The 18847-nt window shown below is 37.4% G+C and overlaps 1 protein-coding gene across 2 annotated transcripts in view; it reads right to left on the bottom strand.

Moving 5' to 3' along the window:
• Nucleotides 1-18847, bottom strand: part of FBN2 (fibrillin 2) — a 123011-nt gene that overhangs the window by 22714 nt on the left and 81450 nt on the right. For both annotated transcript variants that reach the window (XM_066568754.1, XM_066568753.1), the window contains exons 31-46: nucleotides 18450-18575; nucleotides 17475-17597; nucleotides 16232-16354; nucleotides 14488-14613; nucleotides 12200-12322; nucleotides 11853-11975; nucleotides 11408-11569; nucleotides 10373-10441; nucleotides 9581-9706; nucleotides 8757-8882; nucleotides 8095-8247; nucleotides 3881-3949; nucleotides 3220-3345; nucleotides 2336-2461; nucleotides 1818-1943; nucleotides 382-498 (exon numbers count right to left, since the gene is read on the bottom strand). In XM_066568754.1, the coding sequence (XP_066424851.1) occupies nucleotides 382-498; nucleotides 1818-1943; nucleotides 2336-2461; nucleotides 3220-3345; nucleotides 3881-3949; nucleotides 8095-8247; nucleotides 8757-8882; nucleotides 9581-9706; nucleotides 10373-10441; nucleotides 11408-11569; nucleotides 11853-11975; nucleotides 12200-12322; nucleotides 14488-14613; nucleotides 16232-16354; nucleotides 17475-17597; nucleotides 18450-18575 (1944 nt within the window). The remainder of the gene's footprint in view (nucleotides 1-381; nucleotides 499-1817; nucleotides 1944-2335; nucleotides 2462-3219; nucleotides 3346-3880; nucleotides 3950-8094; nucleotides 8248-8756; nucleotides 8883-9580; nucleotides 9707-10372; nucleotides 10442-11407; nucleotides 11570-11852; nucleotides 11976-12199; nucleotides 12323-14487; nucleotides 14614-16231; nucleotides 16355-17474; nucleotides 17598-18449; nucleotides 18576-18847) is intronic.

The following is an 18847-nucleotide window of genomic DNA, read 5'->3' as shown; positions in this document are numbered from 1 at the left end:
AAATTCATGAGGCAGCACTGGTGGTGGGATAGAACAAGAGGTGCCTGTGGACTGTGCCTGTAGCCAGAGATGTGCTGTAAATACCAAGGTACTCTAAAGGAGTTGAGAGATGCATTTAAACTTCAGTGAACTAAAAGTTGCCCCAGCAGTCCAGATATTTAGTATATTATATTATCTCAATTGGCTGTAATTAAAAAAATCTTTTAATTAGTTTAAAACATGATAGAAAGGATTAATCTCTAGGGCTGGTTACAGCAGAAGCTACTGCACTCAATTAACTTTATTCATACCCTGGCATCTCTTCTTTTTATCTACTCACTGTTCTCCTTGACATGCCAATCTAGCAGCAATGAAAACAAGAGCTTGGATTAGGTCTCTTACCCACACAGTCATTATTACGAGTTAATTCAAATCCTGGATAACACAGGCAGTTGTATGATCCAACTGTGTTCTTGCAGGTTCCATTTCCACATGGATACTGTTCACACTCATCAACATCTGCAAGGAGAGACAAACTGCAGGTGGGAACTGGTTTTCCCAGGTATGGGTGATGTGTTCTCTGTGCACAATTGTAGCATCCTAAACTTTGGTCCCTCGTTTCATCTGTCACATTTTGTGTTTATGCTACAGATTTTTACAGCTTCTCAGTACACAGAGAAAAACACAACATGATGTAATTTTGTATGTATTTTAAAATAAAAGGTACTGTCGTATGTAAAACTAAATGTGTATGTGCAGTTATCTGAAGGCATTCCACCTTTTTGTTTTCCATACTAACGTTTCTTAATTTCTTTAACATATACAAGTGATCAGGATTGAATATGAAGGATTGGCCATCACAGCCCTGAAATGATCAATTGTTGTGTACATATTGTACCTCAGAGCCCATGAAAAGCTGTTGAAAATATAATTCAATTCATATAAGTAAATGGATAATATCAATATCACATCCAGAATTACAAAGACTGCTTAAAAACTTCTGCAAACATCCATTTTTAAAAGGCACTAAAGTTCAATGTCTCCTGTGTGTTACAGTAATTTCTGGAGTTTCATGGGGATCTGGAAGCTATTGAGATTTTGTCCTGCTAGTTCTAGTTCTTCAAAATTCTGTGTTGTCAAATCAGGTCACTTTTCCAAATATCCTCCTCTGAGCGTCTGACAAATGTGACTTAGTTTAAAGACGAGAAGACTGTGGGCAAATATGAACATGTATTACAACAGGAATAGGTTTTAAATATCTGTTTAAAGCTGAAATGCATCACCTTTTCATTTTAAAACCCTGCAGAACTAAACAGATTAAGAACTAAGATTATGAATGAAAAGAACATGAACATTCTTACTGTTCAATCTAATTTCTTGTATCATCTCTATGATGTCATCAATTTCACATGATATTAGTATAAAGTTACATTAAAAGGGGGATTCTGGTTTTTTAAATGACACATGAACTCAATAGATTTAAATCATTGGAAAATGTGTGGTTTTAGCTCCAAGCTCTATCACTCTATACATCCTATAAAACTCTCTGTTGAGTAAGTCACTATGATGTGTTCCTCTGGAAGTGTTTCTTCAGTAATGTGGAGCTATCTCAGAACGAATTGTTTTGTTCTGTTTTTTTCTCAAATGAATTTTTCCCCTCCAAGGACAACTTCACAGCCTTTAATCACAAAAAAAAACCCCTAGAAATGCCTGAATTAGTTTTTTAATGTCAGTACAACCTACTGAAAAAATCAGACTCATCTTCCCTGCTGCAAAGGGTGGGGGGGGGGGGGGGAACCAAAAACAACCACACACAGGAAAGTATTTTCCCTCCATACCCATGCACATAGTCTGATCTTGGGATGCCTTGAAGCCATTGTGACATATGCACTGGTAGCTTCCCTGCATGTCCACACACAAGCCATGACTGCAAACGTTAGGAATTTCCAGACATTCATTGCGATCTATAACAAAAACACAAAACACATGGTGCACGCTATTGACCTCCATTATATCCTCGTTTTACATAAATAATGTTTTTACAATCTGTTGTTATGATTAAAACCAGATTCAAAACTATCTGTAAGCTAATCTGAATCGTAAGAGAGCTTAATTTTACAGGAAGTGCTTGCCTACACACCTTGAGGATAAAACTACTCTCAGGATTTGGGTGACACCTAGGAAGTGTCCCTCAAAAACATCACTCTGTCTTTTTCTTTCCTTTTACTGAGAAATGTGGCTATAAATCAAAACAGCAGAATGCACAAGGGTAACAGAAAATAAAGGATGCTGAGAGAAACACATGCACACCATTGGTGAGGTAAAAACAGGAGAGAAAAGTCATCTGATTTCTTACCGACGCAGGCACCGTTGGGTGACAGTTTAAAGCCAGCAGCACATTCACAGCGGTAGCTCCCAGGGCTGTTGATACAGTCAGCATTTCTCTGGCACAGGCTGTCCCCATTGCTGCACTCATCAATGTCTGAAAAACCAAGAGTTCAGGCATCAGAAACCACCCCTGCCTCAGATTTACTCACTGTCTGTCTGTGCGAGAGGAAACCTCAGTCCTACACAAAGCCCCAGCAGCCTGACCTCCAGCCCTGCGTGCTGGGAATGCACACAAAAAGCAAAATCAGCACCATTCACCCATGTCACCTTTTGGATGAAAGAGGATCCCACAAATCCAACTTACCACGCATCAAAGTCACTCTGGAAATCTGCAACATCTGCCTTAAGCAATTTTTGTATTAATAAAAAATCTTCCTCTTTGCCTTTAGGCTGAAAAAATAAGTGGCAGAGTTTGCAACTTTTGAGGTTGCACATGTTAGCACAAAATTCTTGAACAAATGACAAATCTCCTACTGGCTTTACAACACACAAAACTTTATCAGTTTCTATGAGTATCTCTGCCTCTAAAACTGTAGCAGAAGAGACACAAGTTGGAAAAAAATCCAAGATACTTTTTTTGAGAAGTTCTAAGAACAAAAATTAAATTTTCTCCCTAAAATAAACAAAACAAAAGCACTGACTACCTATTTAGGGCTTTACAGAAAACAAATTTTATTAGGTGCTTGTGCAGCAGTAATAAAGACAAGCACTTAAACTGATTTATAACCTCGAGCCCTACAAAAGCTCACAGTCTGTCTCTTAGATTTTGAAAACCACATGAATTAAATGTTCCCTTTCCCTTTAGGATGAGCTTAAGGGGGCTAAGGAGAAAATAACCAAATTTCAAATCACCTTCACAGACCAGGAGCAGGTCATTGTAGCTGAATCCAGTGGGGCACTCACAGCGGAAGCTGCCAATCTGATTGATGCAAACTCCATTGGCACAGATTCCCGGGATTTCCTTACATTCATCAATGTCTGAAAGGCAGAGGAGCTACTTTTAAGTAGAGTTCATCATGTCTTTACACACTGCAAGGATTCTCATTTTCACTGTGTTTAAAAATGAGCTGAGACGTTCCCTTTAATCCACAGAAATTACACACAGGTTACAAAACCACACACATGCCCATTATGACAGAAAATGGCACGTGAAGTTCAGGAAGTGATCAAAACAGAGCTACACTAAATACTGGCCAAGATGCAAAACTCACAATCCTGCAGAGAAGCTCCACAGTATTTTTGAAGGCAAAGCTTTTTAACTTATTGATTAAAACTCAAAATCATGAACTCGAATGGTGGCAGGTGAACAAAATACCACAACAAAATGTAGAAGTTAAAAACAAAAAGGAAACATTTTACATAAAAACTGGTTGCAATTTGTGTCACCACTGTAACTCCAAAATGAAATGTAACCACTTTAAGATATGAAATGCTTATTTTAGTTAACATTATGCAGGCACAAAAACATTATGCAAAACAATTTTAGGATAAAATAAAGAGTGGTGAAACTTACCAACAGCTTTTCCAGTATGGATGTCAAAAGTGAAGCCAGGAATATTTCCACATAGGCTCTTGAATTCAACTAGAGCAAAATATAGAGCAATGCATTTTCAGGGAATGCATAAATCTCCCAAGAGTTAACCACAGTCTTCTCAGAGCTGTTTTAAGCCAAATCTACTCAGGAGAGCAATTGCCTCTTCTATAGCTTCTATTGAAAACTCAGACTGCCATTAAACTAATGCAAATTGAAATAGCAACATACTTTCCTCAAATCTTTTTTGCAGATTTTGGCATATGAGTAAATATGATTTGAGAATTCAGTCATACAATCAGGTTTTGGTTTTGTTTTGTTGGTTTTTTTAACAGAAGCCCTTAAGGTTTATTCCTGTTTTTTAAGCATCAAATATGAGAAATAAATATAATTTACCAGTACCTATGCTCCTTTTACAATACTATCTATTTTATTTTCTGTGGAATTACTGCAGATCAGTTCCTCTGAACTGTTCAGCAGAATGGAGACTTTAAAAAGAGATGCTCCAAAAGCCCCACATTTTTTTAATATGCTCCTTCTATATCCTATATCCTATATCCTCTTTTTGCATTTGCAGAGTGGGAAATGCTTGGTGTGTAAAATAAATTAACCTACAGTTCTCTAGGTGTTTGAAATTGAGTGGGTTTGCAACATACAGAGAAAAATTTCTATCATGGATTCTTCTAATTTTTGCAGATGAGGTTTTAGCGGCAGAACAGTGCTCTCCAGGCAAAAAGTTATTACACATTTACAGCAATAATTTTTTATCTAGGTAGAAATATAAAAAATGAGAGGCCTACAACTATAAGCATGTCAAAACTGCATAATACTACCAGAGGAATGTGTACCTGTTTGAGGGAAATGAAGCAATTCCAGTGTGAAGACACAACCAGTTTGAATGAGCAGTTTGCAAACAAAAACCATGCAGCCACTATTCAGCACCTTTTTAGATCCTATCAGCATTCAAATTATCCAGAAAAAGTAAGTTTCAATATTCAGTTTCCAAACTACAGCCAAGGAAGCATTTCAAGGTGTGTGGCGGGTTATTTCTACAGTCAGGCCATTAGGTTAATGTGAAATATCCTTCAAGAAAGTGAGTAACACTTATAAAAACATCTGATTTGACATAAAATTCAAAGGGTTTCTGGAAGTTTAATATCTGGAGACCTCCATGAGTGCTTGGTCCACTGCTGGTGCTGCTGAGGACTTACAGGAAACCTCTTTACCCAACAGAAGGAAGAGTATAGAGCCTGCCTTTGATTTGTCTCTAAACCTGAAATGCTGACAAATTATTCTAGCACCAAAGCCTGAAAAGACAAAGAGCTCCTTCTGTATTCTTACAAGTAATGCTCTTTAATCTGGAGCAGTTATAGTCTTTACTGGCTGTAGTTTCAGTTTATTGTCATCTACATTTTAATGGCAGCTCCTCAGCAGCACATGATTCTGAAAAGTTTAACTACCATTATAAACTGAATAATTCTTGCCTCCTTTACACCAAACATCCCCAGTTTTAGAAAATTTAGTTAAGCACTGCTCAGAATGATATTTGGCAAAATCTTTTTCCCACATTCAGACATACTTGGTCATTTCTCTAAGCCAAGCAGGATCCAGTGTATCTGAACATCAGCATTTTCTACTTTCTTCTGTCCTACTCTTTAATGTCTGCTTAATGTTCACCCAGATTATTCTTGCAGTGCAGGGTAAAGGGCTACAGAGCTGTCTCCCATAGTGCTTTACCATCCAGCAATTTACTGCCCTTCCATAGATACATCTTTAATACATGCTACTATAATAATACACTAATATATTTTACATACTACTTATGTGTAAGATTTGAGGCTTAGCAACTTAGCTCTTTTCTGCAAGGAGATTTATGCCATTTACTGCTGTTAGTAAGCCTGTGAGTAAATATCCCAGAAAAAAACAGAGCCCTGTGCTCACTACCCTGTCCTAGTGGGACACTAGGATCACCTGTGTGATCACCTACTTCCGTAATAAAACACATCAGGTCTGGGAGGATGAGGAAGGATCCTCCAAGGACTGCAGAACCTCTTTAGATCTATTATGCTAACTCCATGTTTCATGAATTTCAGTGAATTCAGCTTTTCACACTTTTTTCCCCAGTCTTTACTGTGGAGAGAAAGGGTATATAATTAGGTAAGGATTGTATGAAAATGTCTTTATACAAATTGCCAAAATGCCCACATAAAAGCATGCCAGAGATTTACCTTCTGGAAGCTTGGCTTTGCATCAGTGACTTTTAAAAATATTTCAAAACCACATATACTTATAACTATACAATATTTTAGGACAAAAAGATCTGTCACCTAACAGGAAAAAAACTGAGATCAGGCACTCCTGAATTTACCAAACCATGGAAGAGTTCTGTACATTCTTCATTACCTTGTAACAGTGAAGCAGCTTTCTACCCTTCTTTGGGTAAAAAACCTAACAAAAAAGGACTATTATTTCTGGTTAAAGTCTGTATGCTAATAGTTATGATCTGCATAATGTGTAAAACCAAACAAAACAGTCTTTACTACTTAAAGTCATCAAACAGAGACTGATTGCTAAGAATAAACAGAGAAAAAAGGAAGAAAGGGCTCTGTTCACCAAGGGAAAAAAGGCAAATGCGTGGCCATGTGAAGTTCACTTGCAATCCTCATCAGGGCAGAATAATGCTCTTTATGAGCCACTGGGCTCAGTCTGGTGACGTGGGTAAGGTCAGTGTGCCCCAACCCCTGTCTGTGATGTGCAGCCCTCACCCAGATTGCAAAACAACTGATTATAGAACACAAGTGCAGCTATTCAACCATTTCCACTTGGAAGTTGTGTTTGATCCCCCACATAATCCCTTTTCATGGTGAAAAAGGTTCAACCATGCCTGCAAAAACAGTAAAGTCATTTAGAAACGCTAACAATGCAACGTTGAAATATTTCAGAAAATATTTGAACCCCATAACTAATGCTTGCACAATACCAAGCAATTTTGGTTTTAACAAATCATTAAAAGCTGCAGGAGTTTTTGAGAATTTGAGTGTCAGAAATCTAAAAGGAGAATTCTTTATTCCACCCAAGAGCATTAATTGCATGAATCCCTGCCAGCAGTTTGCTGTACTCTTCTCATCATGTTGTCACCATGGTGACAATTTTATGACATTTAGATAAATGACTATGGGAAAGAATTTCATGAGCTCTCTGTGGTAGCAAACATGTATTTCCCCTCTCAAGCTTATTTCCATTTCCCATTCCTGACTGCTAGGAGCATTCCTTCATTCTCCCTCCTCCTATTTAAGAAGGAAAAGGCAGTTTTCTCTTCTTTTCAGTCCTATTTTCCTCCTCTTTACTGTGAGGGAAAATCTTTCTTAAATTATCTGTTGTTTACCTCAAATCACCAGGATAAACCACTTTGAATGGAAGTAATGAACTCTTCACACTAAAATCATAAATGACATTAAAATCATAGCACCAGAGGCATAGATTACGTGACACTAAACCAGTAAACCTGGGGCAAGTACATTAAACAACAAACTGTGTTTGTACAAAACAGGCACATGATTTTTTTAGTTTTATCTAAGCATCTTTTTTCTTTTTTTCAAATGGATGCCTTTTTTCTTTTTTCAGTGGATGTCAGGTTTCCCTCTGAGTTAGTGATTCTCCCACCAATGACTTTTCTGAGTTGAGCTTTCAGGGATGTCTTATTCTAGGAAAACAATTCCATAAAGACTGACTAAAAACAAACTGTTCTTTATTATTTTCACCTCCATTTATGGAAGAGAGTTTTTTACTTCCTGTTGCAATGCCACACTTACTGGGCAATTTTTCAAGTTCAGTCACCTTCAGCAGAGGAAATGTAAATGCAACCAAGCAGATCATAGATCAAACATGAGACAGCTGAAAAACCTAAAAAGGCTTCCTACACTCAGTACAAAACCCATTTTTGATGTTCTGACAGACTAGGACTACCAGGATAAACGTGTCTCCAACTACCAAGAACTAAAAATTACACTCTCCTAAATTAATTATCCTGGAGGACACACTAGACAGGAGGTATCTCTGGTCAGCCAGTATCTTCAACACCAGTTTTACTGCTCAGTAAAAGTTCTTTTGGGATGAAATGTTAACTTTAGCTAATAGGTCAAAGCAGCAGATAAGCAAAGAAAGTAACAAAATGGGGTGGCCACAGAAGGCTTTACCTGTTCCTGGAGCTGGACACGGCTCACAAGGTTTGTTCCAGGCTTTCCCAATATTGTATGTGCAGCAGCACATCCTTTTGGTCACATTGAAGGGCAGTTCATTCTCACACGAGGTTCCATTATAGCTTCTGTAGCAAAAGCTTTTCCTCATGTCTGGATGTGAGAAAAGAAGCACTTATTAAGTAACCAACATTATGATAATTGTGATATTATGTAAATATCAACCCCCTACCAAACCAGACAAGATTCATTAACTCATTTTTCTGAATGCAACATAAACACAGGCATTAAAAAATAATTTAAGGATTGATGTAATCCACAGTCTTTGTTTCAGACTTGTGTGACATATTTTGTCTTCATTTAAAGACACAAGGGGGAAAAAGACAAACTTCTAAGAAATCATAAACACAGTGTAAATACTCAACAGATACATTTATATGGTAAACCCCACCATTTAGAAATGATCAGCTGAAATAAACCAGTGAACAGTGAGCCCTGTTAGGGAGTAAGAGGCCCTAAATGCTGCAGGCCAATCACAGGGGTCTCTTTTCTGACAACATGACACCAGCTGGGAGCTAAAAATAGTCAAAATAAACACAAAGTACAGGGTCTGGGCCTCACACAGCCTGATAATCTTCTAGTAAAGATGACATTTTGCATACCCATGCAGTTGTGTCCTCCGTTCACCTGCATATATTCAGGTGGGCAAATGCAGGTGTAGTTCCCCAAGGTGTTGTAGCAGGTGCCAGGACCACAGACACCAGGGTGTGCAACACACTCATCAATATCTAGAAAACAAGAAAAAACACTCCGGTTAACGAGGGAGAGGAGGTCCAAGGCCAAGCAAATATTTCTGAGAAATACAACCATAATAAACCAAGCTAAGTAACAAAAATCCTTCATTTAAAGAATTGCTTGAAAAATACAGCTCTGATTTTAGCCTCTAAGTTTAGGCTTAGTTCTCTTAAGTGCCAGACAACATACTGAATAAACTCTAAGTTCTTAACTTGCCAGTGAAATCAACTTCACAAAAGACATTCACACCTTCTTCTCAGAGCAGAGTTAGTCACTGTTTAGGGTCAATTTACAATTTTGGTTTTTAACAGTTACAAAAAATCTCAAACACAAAAGGAAAACCAGTATGAACTTTACATCATATTGAGTAAATTAAACTGGTAGTCTCACATCCAAAATGCAGAGAGCATCATAACACTTGCAGGATATGAAGCAAGAAATCATTAATAAACCCTCAGTCTGCTGAATACACATGGCTGAGGTCCAATATCTAAAATAAACATTAATATATTGAAGTGTTCCATTTCAAGCTTTGTACTAATTGTATCACTGGTGCCAAAGATAATGATTTTAGGGAATACTCTAGGTAAGGGTGGGGTGTACCACGCCCACTTATGGATTTAAGGCTAAAAAGTAATGGTTTTCATAAAAACTGCACTGTGACAGAGAAAGAGGCTTTAAAGGACCCAACCTTCACAGATTCTTGTCTCTTCACTGAGGTAGTAACCTTTTGGGCATTCACACTGGAAGCTGCCAAAAGTGTTGATGCAATTCCCACCTTGGCAGAGACCTGGCAGCTCCTGACATTCATCAATGTCTGAAAACAGAGGGGGGAAAAAAAAAACAACTCACCATATTTTCATTCTGGAATGAAAAGAAAGAAGAGAATTTAAGTACTGCCCTGGAATTTTGCCAACTAGTAGCTTTGAACTGTCATGTGTGGTTTTTTGGGCTTTTTTGGTTTTTTTTTTTGTTTTTTTTTGATTCTAAATTGCTCTCCAGGAATGCATGGATAAGATGCTCATTCTCTTCCATTCAAACAGCCCTTAAGGAGCAGTTTCAGCTTGTTAAGCCCAATGTTCCATTGCTGTTTACAGGATTTTGGCATCTAATTCCTCACTTCTGCCCATTTATTGGAACCAGAGCTGCTTTGCCTGATGAATATTTCCTGACAGTTGCACTTTCTGCTGATGAGCTGTAATTTTCATAAATAACTTATCCTTCAGGGCCCAATTTTGAAATCCAGTTAAAGTAAGGAAGCACACAAAAGGTATGCACCAGATTGTTTTCCTACTGCAATGGTGCTGGACTTCAATATTCTTTTGCTGTGTGCCTTTTCATGTTGTTTCCCAATTCACATAAACAGTTGTTTTAGCTTTGCACGAAATATAATGATTTTTGAAAAAATGCAGTTCCTCTTCGAAGATGACCCCTTTATTATTATTATTATATCAATCATCACAGTAATTTATGAGAAACTCACCCTCTAAAATAATAGTGATGGGATTTGGTCTGAATCCTTCTCCCCCTGGACAGAGAGTATTGTATTCAGCTAAAGTAAAATATAACAAGAGACATGTCAGTCTCATAAAAAATAAAATTATGACAACAGAATCATAAAATATCACTTGTGTTTTTAATGGCTGTTCTTCCCTACAGTCATTTGGTTTCTACTTTTTTTGACCTATTCACAGTAAATAAAACATGTGCATTAGATTAACAGAAAACCAATGTAAGATGAGGACTTATGCTTTATTTTATTACCATAATTCAGATACTCTTGAGGCAAGCACAATATTGATTTTTCCATACTGTGTCCTTACAGAGGTACATAATTTCTGTTTTGATTAGTTCCTTAATATGAGATGTCAGTATGCCACTGATAAAGGTAAGTGTCAAACTTGTAATTCCCATTGTTATGTAAAGAAAACATACTTGACATTTGTGTTGCATTATTCATTGAAGACCTTCAAAGTTCTAGAAAGCTGATAACTATCATTAAGGAATAGTTTTTAAAGTACTCAAGAGCAACTTAGACACAAATAATAGCAGTTATCAACAATCTGCTTTGGAGAATAAGGAAGCCCTTCAAATTAAAGCCATTATTTGAGTTCTAAACATAAATAATTTATTTCCTTACCAGCTTGGAGCTGCTGAGCATGCCCAGCAGACACATGCACTCTATTTTATTCTTATCTGTAAAGTTCTTAATTTTTTTTTTTTTAATGGGAAAAAAGAGCAAAATAAAATGCCCAACACCACCTAAAGTATCACCTGGCCCGGTGGGAAGTGCCTCCTAAAGGCAGCACTGATTTATTAGTGTGAGAACAGGCACCAAGTCAGTTACAGAAGACTAAAGGTCAGGTCTGTGATGCTCAGGTCCACACCCCTGGTCCCTCTGACAGGGAAACTTGACTCGAATGACCAATGTACAGCAACACAGGAAAAGACTGTAAATTCCTTTTCCACCCCTTCTGAAATAAGGCAGCACCAGGAGAAGGTGAGGACGTGTCCTTACTGCTGTTGACAGGGGGACAGGTCTCACAGGGGTTCCCCCAGGCCTTTCCCAGCGAGCAGCAGCACGAGGAGCGAGTGACTCCAACCCCAATCTCAGTGTTGCAGGACAGGCCCCCGTCCCCTCTTGGCCCAAACTTCAGGTAGCAGCTGCCCACACGGTTATCTGTGTAAAAAAACACACGTGGTTACAGCTGCACACCAAGATCCAGGCAAAGAACTGCAGGCATTCATCTGCAATTCCATACCTAAGAAGGAGGAGCTGAGGTAACATTGTGCTCTTGAGGTCATTGGCACTTCAAGAACATTGATAGTTATTGATGTTGAGAGAGACAACGGTAAAAAAACTATATAATAGGATATGCAGAATTGTGGAATCGTTAATTTTCTATCTTATTTGCATAAAAGCAGTGATTTTTAAAGTGATAGTTTCGGAAGCTTTTACTTACCCACACAACCCACTCCAGTAGGATTCAGCTGGAAGTCTGGAGGACAATTACACTCATATCTTCCAGGAGTGTTTACACAAAGACCATTAACACAATTAATGGGATCAGCACATTCATCAATATCTAAAACAGGAAAATCCACATTCATAAATCTGCTCACTGGACAGAAAAGAATAATTTTACTTCCCAGGACAACTTAGAAAGTTTCAAAGGCAAGTGAATTTCAGCTGAAACTGAAGTAGAGTCTTAAAAATAATTCACCAAATGACTACAAATAAACCTTGTTCATTTTCATATTTAAGAAGCCACCCTTTTTGCTGATGTATTTCTGAAAAGCAATGACTTACCTGTGCAATTTCCCCCAGTTCTATCCAGTTCATAGCCATCATCACAGATACAACGAAACATTCCTGGGAGATTATTGCAGGTGCCAAACACACAAATATTCTGGAAGGAGCATTCATCTGTGTCTGAAGGAATGTATTAAAATCAGAAAGTTACAAAGCTTTACCACATTACTGTTATTATTATTGCTGTTGTTGTTACTATGTGTCACAGCACCATAAAAGCAAAAGGGGACAAATGCAAAATATTTTAAAAACTAACATTTTTGAGTTTAGGTAGAATATTACACAAAATTTCTATTTGTGAATTTGTATTTGTAAAGAAAGTGTAATAAGAGAAATGAGAGTGTATAGGCATCAAAAGCCTATGTCCTTGGAGGAAGAATACAGGGAAAATAGGAGGAATATAGAAAGTATAAGAATTATCTATGATTTTCTCAAGCCCACATTGAAATACTTATGTAGTAACTACATACAGATGAGCTAAAATGCATCTAAAGGACTGCACGCTCAGTAAATTGAAGATGAAATCAAGCTGAAAGACACTGACAGAAAATTGGATGATTTTGTCAGCTGCAGTGTAGAAAGGAGATGAACACTGACACCACGGACTGCAAAGCCGTGGCTTTAGGCACAAACTGTGAAAGGCTTCTGAGCTGAAAGTAAGTGGGACAGGAGTGGAAAAAAAACCCTTCCATGTCCTGTCAGACAGCAGGACTTTTTAAGTTGCCAGAATAAAGCAGCTGTGGAAAAGGCAAATGCTGTCCTGGCACGTATTAGTGAATTATTTTTAGCACAGTCAGGGAAGTGGAAAGCATTAATATCATTTTACAAAGCACAGCCAAATCTTAATTTGAAATCCTGAGTACAGTGCTCTGTTGATGAACTAATATTGCACAAGATGTGCAAAAGGGGTATTAAAATTATTACAGTAATAAAATACCTACTTTTAGCCTGGCTGGATTACCTCAGCCAGAGGCTGAGAAGTGATAAAATGCCTCTTTATAGTAATATATGAGAAAGGTTAAATTCTGAGGACCATTTGAGAGCCACATTTTCTAGGGAAAATGAATACTCAACATCCAAAAGTCCTGACTCAATTTCATCTGGAAAATAAAATTTCTAAATACCCTGGAGTACAGCCATGGAATGACCTCCAAATCAGGTCACTGAGAAGCTAATGTACTGACATCTCAAGAGACTTCTGAAGAAAGTGGATTAATAATTTTTATTTCACCATATCAAAACTGGATTTTACCTCTTGATTGTAGAAATCAGCAAAGGACTCTGCATACCATAGTACTGATTAATATATAAACCTCAAAATGAGAGAAATAAAAGCTAACTTTTAAGAATTCAGCACCCAGATATTTTAGTTCTCCAACAGCACAATTTAATCAATGGAATGCTTTCAGATCTCTGCTGTAATCACAGTAACATATTAAGCATTTCTCCAAAATCCTTCACTTGTTGGACCCAAATCCTTCAACACACTGACCCAAAATTTAGAATTACATTGTTTTTCAAAATATTGGTTGGCTGGAAAAGATTGGATCTATTAGGGGATTTTTATTAGAACATTGGCACCACTGTAATACAATGCTTACCATATGAGCTGCACCAAGAAATTCAGTAAAGATGACTGACAATACTTGATAATGATTAACAAAGCTGACTGTGGTACAGGTAATTCCTGAGAAGCACCTGAATTATTCTGAAGTCTGATTCATACATGTACACCTGAACATTGGAACATGCCACGCTCTGGACTGAACCTTAGAGATTAAACTTTGAAACCTGTTTATCAAATCTCACCAAGAATTTTAGTTTTCATTATGTGATTTTCACCATTAAATATGAAATAAGATAAAAGCTTTGCGCTAAAATGTTTTCATTTACTGTAACGTCATATTAAATAACAACAACAAAAGGTAAAAGAACACAATAGGGAATAGAAGCTGAACTTGATTAGAAAGACAACAGAGGATTTCCCACACACTGTCCAATAGTGACAAAAAGGAATTTAAAAAAAAAAATTACAAAATTGCTGAGGCAAACCTCTGCTCTGGGATTTATGGGTGAAAGCCAGGAAGACATCACAAAAAAGATGAAAGCAACCTCCCAACATAATTCACACTGGAGAAACTCCTTGTACGTGAAGCATGTGGTGCTTTCTCTGCTTCCAGGCTGAGGTCCTGTCGGTTGCTCTTTGCTTCAGAGCAGCCAGCCCAAACTCAGAGAGCAGAGCTGAGGCAGCAGCAGCAGCAGCAGCAGCAGCAGCAGCAGCTCACCTTGGCAGGACTTGCTGTCAGGGGCAGGGGTGAAGCCCATCTCGCACTCACAGCGGAAGGCGCCGGGCGCGTTCAGGCACTGCCCGTTTTCACACAGCTCCACATCCTCTGCGCACTCATCAACATCTGCGGAAGACAGGAAAACCTCTCTGGAACTGCAGGTTTCACCGGCAGAAATGCACATAAAATATATCCTGGTGTTCAAAATAATAGCGCTGTTGAGCGCTGAAGGTATAAAACAGAACACTTGTATCCTGAAGTAAATTGAAAGAATGCAGAAAAGCAAACACAGTTTGCAAAATTATTCCTTTCACCTTGCCACGATTCCTTACTCCTCATTTTTCATCAACAGATGAAAAATTTTTTAATTATGTAGGCTTTTAAGATTCAGTTTTGAATAATCTTGACAAAAAAGTTAAATACCTTGCTTAAAAAGTCAAAATTTTGCCTCTTGGTATACATTGCTATGCTATTTTGACAGAAAAGATGTTCAAATGGCAAATTTTCCTAAATAATACGTAGAAAATTATTATCATATTAACTTCAGAAAATATTCTTTGAAGGTGAGGAACATTACAAGTACTGCTTGCACACCAGAAATTCTCCTAGTATGACCCAAAAGAGCTATAAAATGGCAAGGGAGGGCATTGACCACTGCAGTCATCATAAGAAGTGATAATTTTGTCAGGTATTGTTATGATTGTCCAAAGAAGATTTTGCATGCTTTCTTCATTTTATTAGTCCATAATTAGCATGACATCCAATTTTTAGAGAAACCCAGGATATAGGGTTTCTCTATATATTCTCTATATATAGGGTTTCTCTATATATTCTCTCTATATATAATCTCTATATTCCTTTCAATATAGGAATAAAACATTTTGCTCATGAACCAAAAACCTGAAATACAAAAACCACGCCACATTTGAAGGTCTTTATTGTTAAATAAAAAACTTCACATTACTAATCAGAAAATGTAATTTCTAAGTTTTAAATTAATTTTTGTTTGTAATTAGCCAATATTAAATATATTCACAGCATTTTCTTGGTATTTTACTATGATTAGGATGCATTCTCAGACCTAAATATGGTTACCAAATACAGGATGTGTGTAAAGTTGAGAGCAGAGACAATGTTGTATCTCCACCCTGTAAGTGATAAAGATCAGAGTAACCCAAGACACAGTAATTAATATTTAATACGAAATCTCTATACTTCATATAATACATATCAGTTTGAGTCACTTGCTGTGTTAATAACAATGTCCATTCTCACCTACAAATTTAAACAGAGATCATGGGCAATGTTTTTTAACTGCAGTTTGTTTTTCTTTTTAAAAAGTCCTATTTAATAATCACATCCTGTTCTAATAAAAGAGTGATGGGAAAATAGATGATGCTAGAGGAACTGTAATAGAGCTGGCATTTGGTGCTCTTGACTAGAGGCACTGCTGCAGCCAGGACATGCATGTTCAAAATAATTGGCATGAAGATGAGGAGGAGGAAGAAGCAGCAGGAATTCCCCCTAAAAATGGACCTGGTGCATCCGACTGGGACACAAATCAAAGAACAATCGGATGCCTCTCACACCATTTCTTACACAGGACAGACAGGGACCATCTTGATCTTAAATTACATTTTCACATTCATCGTCTTTGGGCTCTGTGGGCTTAGGTCTAATTCACAAAGGTTCCACACAAGAGAAGAGCCACCAGGGACAAGTCAGGTGTCACCAAACCCCTTACCAGAGCAGGTGAAGCCATCTCCAGTGAATCCCTCTGCACAGGCACAGTGGTAGGAGCCCGGGCTGTTCACACACTGGGCGTTGGCGCTGCACCGCTGGGTCCCGTTGGAGCACTCATCAAGATCTGCACATCGGGGTCAAAAAGTGCAGGCAGCAGCACAGCAATTAGTAAACTGGCTGGTAATTAACTGCCAAGATAATCAGCACCACTGCAAACTTGACTTATGTCTCCATAAATACATATATTTAGTATTAGATGATACAGGGTTAATCTATAGTGACTCCATTTTAATACGTCTTCCTTTAAATTACAGCAGGTGGGACTGGGGAATAACAGATGGAATTCAGCTGGCTCATTACTTGGATATAAATGTCCTGTTAATGAGTTTACAGTTAAAATTAGTTTTAAAAAAAAGAAGCTGAACCAAAGAAATGCAGTGAGGTAAAAAACTGCCACTTATTTAGGAAGTCTCCTCAAGTAATAGAAGAAATTGAAAACAATGAAACCCCATGAGAGTTGATGCAAGCTATTCACTTGGATGTTAATATGTATGGAAAAAAAAGAAAAAAGAAAAGAAAGAAAAAAAAAAGAAGAAAAAAAGAGGAAAAAAGAAGAAAAAAAGAAGAAAAAAAATTTTTTAGCAGATCACATCAATTAAGCCTTATCTTCCATAGATCCAAAATGTTCTGAAAACAAAAAGCAAGTATTACAATCTTTTACCCATCAAACTGAAACATGAAGGCATGGGGACACACAGAACTACAGCAGCCCAGCAAATGCAGATACAGGTTTCCCACCCCTCCAGTCCCAATCTGGTTTATATCAGGGTCTATAAATCAGATAAATTAAAAGACATTTACTAAAAAATGTTTGAAGGACTGGAAATATCTGACAGGAAACAATAGAACAAATCTATTTAATTTCTGGGTTTGGTTTGGTTTTTTTTTTTGCATATTCTAGTAGCAGTTGTATATAAACTTTGTAAAATATGTAGTTAATTTGGAAAGATGTTACAGCATCAAATTTCTGAGATAGTAGATATTTTTTTTTCCCCTTAAAAAACCAGATCTGTGAAACATAAGAATCTTTCATACCCATCTATCTACCGGCTACAGCACACAGCAGAATAATTCTTTGTTTCCAATGGACTAATCACACAGTCACATTACATGCTTTCAAAAAAAAGAAAAAAAAAGAGTGGGGAGACAGAGAAAAAAAAAATCTTTGTTTTCCATGTACTTACCAATACACTTAATGCCATTTCCAACCCAACCTTCTTTGCAGCTGCATTTAAAACTTCCTGGCACGTTGACACACAAGGCATGCATGTCACAGTTGTGAGCTGCAATTTCACACTCATTCACATCTACGAGCACAAAACAAACTATCAGTATTTGCATCAGAATATTAAAAATTCTGTTCCTTTTACATATTTCCACTGTGAGGGTTCGCAGCCCTTTAAAAAACAAATGTTAAAGAACTTAGAATAATTCAAGCAAACTATTTCGTATTCTGCATTAGTAAAAAGGAGTGACAATTGCATTTTATTTTTGCTCTTTGTTTGCAAACATGACAATCAGTCCACTTTCCTACAACTGCTTCTCAGCATGAAATTAACACTCTTTTCCAGAAATATGAAATATGCTGATCTTTTTACGTCTAAAACTGGGATGAGGGCTTTGCGTGCACAGCCACCTTTCAGTCATAAAAATAATTATACACCCATGGCTGTAGTAGTTATAGAACAGATTCCTAAACACAAAATTGCAGGAGACATTCTGTCAGCTTCTTTTGGATGAGCCTGGATTCTTGAGAGCATGCAGAAGAAAAGGTACTGCTCAAATATCACAGAATTCATAGAGTGATTATGAATGACTACAGAACTTCAAAAATTGTTGGCAAAGGTTGAAGGATTTTTAAACCTTTTTTTTCCCCCTCCTGTAGCCCTGCCACCCCAAGCCCTGTTCTGTAACAGGGGTGCTCACATAACCTGCGCTGCCAAAATCTTTAAAATCAGTTTGCCATGGCCCTCCAGCACTGATACTGGTGAAGGAACACTCCCTTTAAAACTCTGGCACATGCTAGCAGATGTGAAACACTCATATAGATACAAATATATACAGTTACCAAGCTCTCTCTTGTGTGTGAACACTTGTGCATTCATTTTACCTGGAAGCCAACCAAAGTATGTAACACCTTCACTGGAAATCTGTTTTACCTGTGCACCCTGTGGTTCCTTTCTTGACTGAATACCCAACTTGACAGTGACAAATGAAGGAGCCTTTGGTGTTTTCACACTCCCCAAACATGCAGATGTTGGAATTCAAATCACATTCATTCACATCTGTAGGTGATTATAAATTAATTATTAGTTGGACATTACTGTCATTTTGGAACACTTTGTTTCAGGTGAAAATACCTGCTATATGAGGTTGTAATATATTTCAGCTGTTCCACTCTGTAAATTCCCTAAAACAAGTAAGGATAAATGTGTAGTCCAAATACCACTGTTTTGTGGTAAAACAAATAACATTTGTTTTCACCATTTTTTGCTAATGCTAATTAGCAAAATTAATTAAAGGAATATGAAGCAAGCTTTTTCTTACAGGAATCACT

The sequence above is a fragment of the Molothrus aeneus genome, chromosome Z (genome assembly GCF_037042795.1).
Source record: "Molothrus aeneus isolate 106 chromosome Z, BPBGC_Maene_1.0, whole genome shotgun sequence".
Classification (NCBI taxonomy): Eukaryota; Metazoa; Chordata; class Aves; order Passeriformes; family Icteridae; genus Molothrus; species Molothrus aeneus.
The sequence above is the reverse complement of the archived record's forward strand: the minus strand, read 5'-3'. Positions and strand labels throughout refer to the sequence as shown.